At 30.0% G+C, this 12,096-nt stretch overlaps 1 protein-coding gene across 4 annotated transcripts; it reads left to right on the top strand.

The window, feature by feature from the left end:
- The first annotated feature begins 3,586 nt into the window (after window positions 1–3,586).
- LOC105204283 lies at window positions 3,587–11,327 on the top strand. 4 transcript variants are annotated; one of them, XM_039449447.1, is made up of 9 exons: window positions 3,587–3,985; window positions 4,077–4,374; window positions 4,470–4,605; window positions 5,943–8,969; window positions 9,077–9,559; window positions 9,681–9,898; window positions 9,999–10,158; window positions 10,253–10,367; window positions 11,122–11,327. In XM_039449447.1, exons 4-9 carry the CDS (start codon window positions 8,774–8,776, stop codon window positions 11,156–11,158), a joined length of 1,209 nt encoding a protein of 402 aa, XP_039305381.1. In that variant the 5' UTR covers window positions 3,587–3,985; window positions 4,077–4,374; window positions 4,470–4,605; window positions 5,943–8,773; the 3' UTR covers window positions 11,159–11,327. The 4 variants fall into 4 exon arrangements, with proteins under 4 accessions (XP_039305381.1, XP_039305382.1, XP_039305384.1 ...); XM_039449448.1 differs by having other exon boundaries at window positions 3,587–4,374; window positions 5,943–6,084; window positions 8,742–8,969; XM_039449450.1 differs by having other exon boundaries at window positions 3,587–4,374; window positions 4,470–4,517; window positions 8,742–8,969.
- Window positions 11,328–12,096: the final 769 nt, after the last annotated feature.

The raw sequence follows: 12,096 nt of genomic DNA, 5'->3' as shown, positions 1-12,096 counted from the left end.
TGTTCTTTTCATGTGCTCTTTCAGTTATGTAACAATTATGTGTTGGTTCACTGGGATTTCTTCCACTAGAATATTATAGTATTAAATAAAACAAAACAATAAACATTTATACATGTTTTATTATAGTAAATCAAGTTTAAAGTGAATTGTAGTAGAATAGTAGTAGAAAAGTGAACCGTGGATTTTCTGGCTAATTATTAAAAAAAAAAAGAAAGGTGTATTCCGTTATTCACTCAGAATATTGAAAATTTATAGTATAAGTAACGTGAACTGTAGATTTTCAGAGCTCATTTAATTTCCGAATGCAGCCCTATAGTATTCATAAAAAATAATATAGTGCCACATCCCAAACAGCACAGAGAGATTCCAGGAACATTGCAGAATGATTTCATTGAAACATTGTAATATTGCATTTTGATTGCGAAGCATTGCTGCAACATTGTTGGAAGATTGCAGCAACATTAACCCGTTGTGGTTACACTTCCAAAAAATAACGTAATGGTTATAGGGTGGGTCCCGATAGCACACAAACCACTCATAATGGCAGATGCCTAGAGATTTTCCGTAGGTTGGGTTAGGTAAGTCAATATGATTGGTTGGTGGGCTATCGGGATGTGCGCTATCAGCACCCACCCATGGTTATACTGGGTCCAGTTGACCCGACGCAAAAAAACAATTGCCATTTGCGTTCCTTTTGATGAATCGACTCAAATCCTTCACGAAAATGAAATTTAAGACTTCTTCTTCGTAATCAAATCGTTTATGTATCCTTTATTAAATTTTTTAATATTGAAACGACACGAAGAAAAAAAATTTTGAAAAATGCCATTTTGTACTAAAAAATTCCTGAAAATTCTAATTTTTGAATAAAATCAAAGTTATCACCGGGGTTCTACTCCAGAAGTAGTATACTTTTAAGGAAAAAATAGTATTATATCGAGCTTTTCAAAAAGTATATTTATTTTGAAGAGTGAAGTTGGTAATTGTAATGAAAATCACGAAATGACATAAATCAATGTTGAAGGAGTAAAATAATGTGAAGAAATTTTTTTTTATGTCAAAAACTATATATATAACTATATATGGCCTTGGGTCATCTAGACCCACTGTAATCACAACGGGTTAAGATGTCCGCTTTTTGAAATATTGCATTAAAACATCCCATTTTTCCAAAATATTTACACAAACATTATTACACCACATAATTCCAATGAACAAAACAATATTTGTGTAACATTTAAAAAAAACATTTTTTGCAAAAAAAATCTTGCAAATCTTTTTCGGAAATTTCCAAACGGTCACCCATTCAAGTCACGACTCTGGTGAACGTTGCTTGACTTCCATGATCGCTGCAAATTGATCCCTTCCCTGATAGCACATAAAGTTTCAGTTATGTTGCAGGGATGTTTCAATGTCTCAATTGTATATCATTACATTTGTAATGTCTCTGAGACCATTTTTTTTGAAATATCATAACCCACATAGAAATTGACCTCCAGTGGATGTCCATCGCCCTTCCATACCTCCATGGGATGTCTATCTCCATGGTGGAAGTCAGATGGACGTCTATTAGAAGTCCATGAAACCTCCATAGCTCCATGGGATTTTACTTCCATCATGGAAGTTAGATGGACGTCCATTAGAAATCCATGAAACCTCCATAGTTCCTTGAAATTTTACTTCCATCATGGAAGTCAAATAGATCTCCATTAGACATCCATCCAACCTCCATAGTTCCATAGGATTTTATTTTCATCATAGCAGTCAGATGGACATCCATTAGAAGTTCATGAAACCTCCATAGCTCCATGAGATTTTACTTCCATCATGGAAGTTGGATAGACGTCCATTAGAAGTCTATAAAACCTCTATAGCTCCATGGGATTTTACTTCCATTATGGAAGTCAGATAGATCTCCATTAGATATCCATTCAACCTCCATAGCTCCATGGGATTTTACTTCCATCATGGAAGTCAGATAGATCTCCATTAGACATCCATTCAACCTCCATAGCTCCATGGGATTTTACTTCCATCATGGAAGTCAGATAGATCTCCATTAGACATCCATCCAACCTCCATAGCTCCATGGGATTTTATTTCCATCATAGAAGTCAGATGGACGTCCATTAGAAGTCTATTAAACCTCTATAGCTTCATAGGATTTTACTTTCATCATGGAAGTCAGATGGATGTCCATTAGAAGTCCATAAAATTTCTATAGCTTCATGAAATTTTACTTTTATCATAGAAGTCAGATAGATTCCGTAAAGCATATAATGCACATGACGTTATAATATCCTTCTTGATCATTAAAAGTTAAACAAGGATAAAATGTTATATTACGTATATCATGCGCTCTCTGTACGGAATTTGATCATTATCTCTTTATCAAAACAATTATGCAACTAATTTGTTTATAACAACTATGACAATTAAAAAAGCGTCATATATGTTTTTTTAGTAATTTTTCTCGGTGAATCGATTGGCGCAATCAGTTCTCCTCTACAGTCAGTTTTGACAATTTGTTTATAACAACTAATTGCAAAATTAACTTTGGCAACGGGCTTTTTACGTCATTAATGTTTTTTCATGCTTCGATACTATTTCTAATTGTTGTTTTTTGACTGATTTGGCCATGGGCAGAAACAAGTTTTAATTATTTATATAATTTATATTAAAAATATCTAAGGCTAAATAAACAAAAGGTTAATAAGAGTGTTCGCGCGATACCCAAGACGCCAGTTTTTTCTTGTTCAAATCAGCTTTACTTCAAATATAACTTTTTATTAACAATCTCACAAGTGTACGTTTAGCTCAGTGTTAAGATACTAGGTTATCGTTCCGAAGATCTTAGGTTCGAATCCCGCCGGCGCCGATGCGTTTCAAAAATTTATAAAATAGTACGTAATTGTAATTAGTAAATTAAAATGTTATATGTGAAACAGTGAATACAGATTAAGCTATAAAAATAATAAAATTTGTTTAAAAAAAATTTTTTTTACCGTCCATTAGATGTCCACTGAAGGTCCGAACCTCCACGATACACGTCCATTAATAATCTAAGTAACATCTGCTGAGACTCCATAAAGCCTCTATTAATAATCCACGTGACATCGGTTTGTCATCCACTAAGGCTCTATGAACCCTTTATTAATGATCCACGTAACGTCTAATGGACATCCGTTGTTAACGTCTAATGGACGTCCAATGGACGTGCACAATGCGGAACTGTGGATGTCTAGTGGCCGTCCATTGGATGTCCATGGGACGTCCATTGGAAGGTCCGAACTTCCACGGCAAACGTCCATTAGACGTCCATTGGAGGTTTTAGTTCTATGTGGGAATTGGGATATTTCTGCAAGCATCTTGATTAAAACCTTACATTTGAAAGGTTTTTGCAATGTAATATTTTGCAACATTGCAAATGTAACTTTCAAAGAGATTTCTGAAATGTCTCAACTGATAAATGCGCGCGCATATCATATATTATTGAAAATCAAGCCGTACTGCGCTGCGATCTACTGCGCACGTGATCGATGCCTATAACCTATAACCTTGTAAACGTTGAACTACGTTGAACAAATATATTTTATCTTCGTTTTGACGTGCGGCGGGATTAAGTGTTAAGTGCGTGTGTGCAACCATTCGAAATAAGGCAAGACAAAGTCTTTTTGGATACAAAAGAATCACGCTCACTGGTACGCGGTCATAAAAAAAAGGTGGATATAGGATTGGCGAAAGAAGATCCTTCTTAGTGGTGAGACATTGTTTCAATGTTATCTTTTATTATTATTTCCTTTTGCACGATTCTTAAATACACAGAAAAATATATTTTAAACAATTATTTTATAGGCGAGGAGCAGTTTTGAGAGCAAAATCATATGTTATGCGTTTATGATTATGTATCTAATCTAATGTGTCTGTATGAGTGCCCTGAATTAATTGAAGCTTGGGGTAATGAATTTGAAGCTTTGTATACCAGGTAATTGATATGTATTTCGAATATTATTGAAAATTACACTACTGGAGCTTATATAATTTATGAAAAGAATATATTTCTCTGTCATATTTAGATATGAAAAAAAAAACAGGTTCTCTCATCTGTATTGTACGTCTCGAAGACAAATTAAAGCCAGAGAGTTGATGAGGCTTTTCATTATTCAAATACAATTCAAAACAGGAGTGCCATATATAGTTTTTAAAGATCATTGTAATCGCACATCAAACCATCAGAATCTGAGCACAAAGCTATAAACGAACTCAACGTCCAAATTTTTGAGACTTTATTATGGCGCTCTAGAAGCAAGTTGCGAAATAATTACCGAGAAAGGTCCTTATGAGTCATATGAAGGCAGTCCAGTTAGTAAAGGTGTATGTATCTAAGATAAATATTTTTCAATTATCTATTAATTGTTAGGAATTATTTACATCTGGAACATGTAAAATTCTTTTTGTACATTTTCTAGTACGACATGTGAAACCAACAAATTTATGGAATTTTGGATATTTTGAAGGTAAAAATTGCTAAACACGGAGTGCGCAATTCTTTGTCGGATAGCTTCAGCTCATTTTTCTTCAGTTTATTTTCTCCTGAACTCTATTGTGAGTACTACAATGATCACTTAAAAAAATTATCTATATTAAAGAACGGAGAGATATGCATAAACTTTTGCATGGTAAAATAAATATTTTTATATGATAAAAATAGTACCGTTATTTCTAATAAGTATAATAATGTACAGTATAACAAAATTATTTTACCAATTATACAAGTTATGTTGGTTTAAAGTTTTGCAAGCGAATACAATTTTTTCAATTTCGGCCCTGCAGTGTGGCTAACTTCCGACTCTCATTCTAAAATCAGATGCCAACATGTTACACATCAATCGCTAAAGTGCGGTCGAAACTAAAAAGGAAGTATTTGCTTTTAAAACTTTACACTGACATAACTTGTATAATTTGTAAAATTATTTTAATATATCGTACATCATTATATATTCTCTCTCATTAGAAAGAATTCTACAACTTTTATCATATAAAAATATTCACTATACCATATAAATTCCTCATTATAAAGTCAGATGGTGGTCTCGAGCTCTCAATTTCAAGCTTTCCAAATGTTTAAGTAACTTTCATATTATAGAAATAATATTGTAAGCAACAATTTAAAATTAAATCGCGCGCCCTCAGTATAGTGTCTCACAAGGGGTTCCCCTTGGTAACAGCGAGCGGTCCAAGTCGCCAACAGATGGCGAATGTGGCGTACGGCAGGATCGAGGACGATCGTTCGATCGCTGTTCTTTTTAATAAATATCTCTCGAGGACGATCGTGCCGCGTGGCGACTGACGATTATTGTTGCATCAGTATTATATGAATTAAGACTAAATAAATTGTGAGTTACCACGAGGAAGGATTCTCATAAGAATACGCAGAATAGATTAAGTATTTTGTTAATGCATTGACTCATACACTGACTGCGATAAAATGATATGAACACATATTTCTCTGTCTTCCATATTACACATTTATAGAAAAGATAGAGAAAATGTCGTTTACATTGTCTTTTATCAGTTTTACCCATTTCATAAATGACATTTCGCAAAAAAAAACATGATTTGAAGCAAGTGTTGTTTAACGCTTTTTATTATTTTGGCACTGCATTGACAATGAGTTCAAAGACATCACGTATATTTTTATTTAGAAGTAACCTGTTCAATATGAAAATATGCAGTACTATAATTTTTTTATATACAAATTTTTGAAGTTGGACAAAATTTTCTATTTATTTAAAAATTGAACGATTTATTCTAAAATTAATTAAACTAAATAATTGAAGTATAAACGTATTTATTTTTCTCATTTTTTCAATTTGTCATTACTCTGGATTTTTATTGTTACAATTTTTTTTAAAGTAACAACTTATGTTATATCGTTCCAGGTCTTTATTGTTCTATACAGAGAGTCGATTCAAAGGAGAACAAAAAGTTGACATTTATTGAAACCAAATTTATTATAAATCTATTGGTACTAGTATACAGCATTTGCCGTTTGTGCGTGCCAGGAAAATTTCTCGGAAAAGCGTATGTATAATCACATATTTTCTTAATGGATAAAAAACGGAAAAGATTTTCATGTTACTCTCAAAGACATATTCGAAGATTGATTGCACAAAATACTGCTATAGATGTAGATAGTAATATAGTCGAACCAACACCAGGTTGTTCTTATGTATCTTCCACTGAAAAAAAAATTTCAGGCAAAATATTTCAAAATCAAAATGATAATACAATTCCAAAATCAAGTACCGATTCTGATAGTGACGATGATAATTTTGACAATAATGTTAACTTTAATATTGTTAATAATATAGATTCAACAGAAAATATCGATGATGTACGTTTATCTGACGAAGTTGAAGATTATTTACAGTCAACAAGTGAAGTTGAAGAGTTTGAGTCAGAAAGTGAATCGGCAAATGAAAATGATAATGCAAATGTACAAAATTATAATGATTTTAAAAATGATTTGTGTCATTGGTTTATAAATGATCGTATATCGCATAAATCTGTACGCAATTTATTGGTTATTTTACGGAAACGTACAGGTTTGCCATTTCCTAAAGATCCGCGGACTTTGCTAAATACTCCCAAAAATGTCGAATATATTCCTGCAGAAATGAAGTATTATCATTTTGGTTTTAAGAAAGCTCTTACGAAAATGCTGCGAGAACATGTTCATCAAGTTGGTCCCACTAATATTCTTAAAGTTTTTATAAATATTGATGGATTACCGATTACGAAATCTGGTAATGCTTCTTTGTGGCCTATATTATTATGTTCGAATTCTGTTACGAAATCGGTATATATTGTTGGGGCATACTATGGCGAAGCAAAACCTGCAAATAATAATCTCTTCTTGCAACAATTTGTCGATGAAGCAATTTTAGTAATAAATAATCCATTAATAATGATGACGGACAAAGAGTTGAAATTAAGATCCATGGGTTAATATGTGACGCCCCAGCTAAGTCTTTTATTTTAAATATTAAAAACCATAATGGATATAATAGTTGTACGAAGTGCACTATTCAAGGAAAGTACATTAACGGACGAGTATGTTTTCCTACAGAAAATTTTGCTTTAAGAACTGACGAAGATTTTAGAAATTATAAGTATGATCATCAGATAGGAGAAACAATATTAAACAGTATTCCTAACTTTAAACCTGTAACAGACGTACCGCTGGATTATATGCATTTAGTGTGTTTAGGAGTTGTCAAAAAACTAATTTTACTTTGGCATATTGGACCAAATTCAGTGAAACTTTCGAATTATATGAAACAAATGATATCAGACGCATTAATTAATTTACGAAACACAGTGCCTTCTGAGTATCATCGAAGACCGAGATCTTTGAAAGATTTTAGACTATGGAAGGCAACTGAATTTCGCCAATTCCTTTTATATACTGGTCCGGTCGTACTAAAAAATATTTTAAGAAAAGAAATTTATTTAAATTTTTTAAGTTTACATGTTGCAATGACTATTCTTACAAGCCCAATTCTTTCAAAACATATTGTTAATGTAGACTATGCGCAAAGTTTATTAGAATATTTTGTTAATTCATTTACTCAAATTTATGGTGAGCAATACGTTTCTCATAATATTCACAATTTGTTACATATTTGTACAGACGTTAAAAAATATGGTTCTGTAGATGAGTTTAGTGCATTTCCGTTTGAAAATCACATGACATATATTAAAACACTGATTCGTAAATCAGATAAATCTCTTCAGCAATTAGTAAAATGGTACGCTGAAATAGAAATGTTGGGTTTTAAGACCTTAAATTCCATTAACTGTTATAATAACATGAGTTTCAAAAAATCTCACAAAGCCGGACCTCTCATAGACGGATATAATGTTGTTTCTCAATTCAAAATACTTCAGACTAATTCATACTCAATGCACTGCGCTAATCAACAAAATAATTGTATACTTTTAGAAAATGGAAATGTAATTTTAGTTTTAAATTTTGTAAAATCTGAAGATTCTAAAAAATTAATTATTGGTAAAAAATTAAAACGTATTAAAAATCTGTACTTGGTACCTTGCGAATCAAGTACATTTAATATACAAATTGTGACTGAAGAGAATCGCATACGTGTATGGCCATGCGAAAAAATTCAAGCTAAAATGTGGAAAATGCCTTATAAAAATAATTTAAGTATTGTGTTTCCTATCATACACACGTAAAATTTATTTTATTAATTTTTAAAAAATCTGACTACATTTCTTTAATATAAAATATGCTCATAGTAAATTATTAAATAATGTAGCTAGGATAACATCTAATATAATAATGTAGCTAGGATAACATCTAATATAATATTTAAAATATAATGGATTTCAATTAATTCTACAAATACTTGATAATTAATAATATATACGAAAATTACGATAACATTATAGTTTCATTACATACATTAAAAAACGACATTCTAAAGCTTCTTTTTTATTTTATTTCCTTTTTTTATTTACTTATTTACTTTCATTAACTTTATTTATCTTTTCCTTTTATTTACTACTATTATTATGCAAGATAATTTAAATTAATGTTAAATTAATTCTTTTAGTTGCTCATATTAAATTGCTGTAGCAAAATTCCGACAAGAAAATCCGAAATCAATTACGTAATACGTTTTGTATAGAAAAATGTATTCATTTATTTTAATTAGTTTTTAGGATATTTATAGGATATTTAACAAAAATGTCGGAATTTACAATTGCGCTTTTTGATGACGGACTCCAATTGGTGCCTTCATCGTGGATTTATAATGATAATACAATGTGTCACTGGCCGCCTTATATGAGCGAACAGAAAATTCGGAAAATAATTATCGCAAAAACCAGTCCTGATTGCACCTGGACTACTCATAAAATTCTGCGCATTTTCGGAACGTCAAGTGAGTAAATTTATTTTGCGACAACTTTAATTTACGTCAATAAATAACATATTAATATAATAAAATGTTGCGATTTTATACATTGTATTCTCAATTAATTTTTGCAGGTACATATGAGTCAGGAATTGAAAAAGTAAAACTTGCCCAAGAATATTCCGACTTGGATACTTCCGACATCGACATTTCACGTCACAAACGTACAGCACGCCAAAAAAAGACATTTAAAAATGATAATTTTGTATATCCTTCGTCAGGTTCTGACGACAGCGATCAAAACAATAACACTGTTCCTGAAAAAGAAGTGACTGAGAAAATAAGAACATTTGCAACATCACCGCCGCCGTTGCCGAAATCATTTATTGCTAATGAACCAACAAACACAAAAGTAACACAAAACAAAGATCTGCAAAGCGAAGAACTTTTTTCTAAAAAAAATATGAACAAAGAGTCCTCATCTACTTTGTTAGCCACTCGAGACACTACAAACATAAAAGTAATACAAAACGAAGATCTACGAAGTGAAGAACTCTTTTGTAAAAAAAATATGAACAAAGAGTCCTCATCCACTTTAGTAGACACTCCAGGCAAAAGTTAATACTATACAAAATTATATATTTCATATATTATATTAACACTAACAAAATTACTTATTTTTTATAGTACGATAGCAATTATTATGTATGTATTCAAAAATATTTCTACTTTTTCTAGATATTCAGCCTGAAATATTGAGACGATTAAACCAAATATTGGCAAAATTAAATTCAATAGATGATCGTCTCTGCAAAGTAGAAGAAAATCAAAATATTACCCAAAAGAATAAAGAAATATCAGTTTTGCAAGAACTTGTAACTCTACCCTTAAAAACTAACGAGGAATTACAAAACATGGAGAAGGACCTCGAAAATCAAGATTTTTTCGAACAAATGGTAAATATTTTTCCAACATATTTCTTTAAATGTACACCCAGCATCATTGATTCTGGTAAAATTTTTCAAACTGAGAAGTAATAAATTATAATTTTTCTAGGCAATTTCATTTAATAGAATCGGAGGACGTGACAGTCACGAATTGATTATAAACATTTTAAAAAGATCAATCGCAAATGAGTTAGCAATACAATACAGCTGGGCCGGAAAATTAAAGAAAATGGGATTTAAGGATCTGCTGCTTTCGAAATGTATTATGCGTAAGTTTCGAGATATTAAATTATTTTTAGAGAGAGAGAGAGTTTATTAATACAATATTAAAAATATAAATATGATTAATAAATATGTTAATAGGAGCTGTGCGTATTACGGACGATAAAGTAACTGACAAAGACATGATACAAAACATATCTAAATGGCTCGTACAAGCCACATTAAGATATGAACGCAGCCTCGAACCAAAGAAAACGTAAGTTTTTAGAAATTGGATTAAATTAATAAATTTTTGAAAGATATTGAACAATATAATGTTAATTTTCTACAAATTTGCTGTATAATTGGATTTATTAATAACTTAATATAAAAACGGAGTTTATACACAAAAAATCGGCCTTTAAAAAATATATATATATACACATTCAACCAAATATAAAACTAAAATATATATCAACGTCAAAGTTGACTTAATAATTTAATTTTTTTTTAGTCGATCGTGCTTTTTGATCAATGAAATAATGAACCGTTTATTTTACATTGCATTTTTAAATGTTACTTAAGTAACAATGAAACTTTTATAACACTTAATAACATATTCATATAAAACACATTATATAAATACTATATACATTTTTATATGATAGTGTTTAAATTTTAATTGGTTCAACATCTTTCATCACCATCTTTCGCCGAAAGCGGAGTCGACTTATATATGGAAAAAAAATGATAACATTTACTATATAATTATAATACATTTATATATTTTTTTAAAGGCCGATGTTCGATCTAGAAGTAAAGTGAATATATGAGAAAATTAAATACTGAATCTTTAATTATTTCATTTTAGAAATACAAAGTTATTCAACTTTGTATTTTTCTCATTTGCTTCAATTTTTTACTATCAAGTCTTTTGAACAAATAATAAATTATATATATAAATATATATATATATGTATATATTTATATGGTATCAATAATTTTAATATATTTTATTATTTCATTTTTAGTAAATATCAGAATAAGACGGCAAATGACGACAAATAATATATTTAACTTATATATATATTTTATATATATTTCTTTTTAATTATAAATGAGGTAAGCAATATGCGACCATTCTGCAATAGCGTAGTTGTAAAATATTGCAAGGCACAGTTACAAGTCCATTTTTATTAACGAAAATAGAATAGTATCGTAACTTCCTTATATATTATCAATTATTTGTAGAATTAATTCTACAAATAATTGATAATATATAAGGAAGTTACGATAATATTACATTTTGATAACGTACATAACGTACATAAAAAAAACCACAATTCTAAAGCTTCTTTTTTATTTCATTTATTTAATTATTTATTTAATTATTTTCTTTTACTAACTTCATTTATCTTTCCTTTTTATTTACTACTGTCAATATTATTTACTATCACATTAATTTCATAGAATAATTATTCATATGTTAATGATATTTACGTGAGAAAAAAGTATTTATATATTGTACTATTTTATTATTATATATATTATATTATAAATATTTTATAATTTCATTATTAATATATATATCAATATAAAAAATAAAATCATTATTATTTAATATCTATTTTCTTAATTTATTTTTTCCGTACCTGTAATATTAGAAATGAAACCAAAGACATTGCAGCAACCTTACCGAGACATTCCATAACCAATTTGTAACATTGCAGAAATCTTGCAAGAAACATTATGTAATATTTCAGAAATGTTTCTTGTAACATTTCTGCAATGTTGCAAATGTAACCGAAGCGGACATTTTGACATTTCTGCAATCTTGCAGAGACGTCTCAGAGACATTACGCAATGTTACTGAAATAGTTTCAAGATTTCAATGTAATGTTCCTGCAACGTTGCAGAAATCTTTTTGTGCTATCAGGGTTATGATGACCTGTAAACACTTTATGCTGATATGTGTATATAACTGGTAGATCAGATCAATATATGTT

This window comes from Solenopsis invicta, chromosome 5, assembly GCF_016802725.1.
Source record: "Solenopsis invicta isolate M01_SB chromosome 5, UNIL_Sinv_3.0, whole genome shotgun sequence".
Classification (NCBI taxonomy): domain Eukaryota; kingdom Metazoa; phylum Arthropoda; class Insecta; order Hymenoptera; family Formicidae; genus Solenopsis; species Solenopsis invicta.
This window is presented reverse-complemented; position numbering and strand designations above follow the sequence as displayed.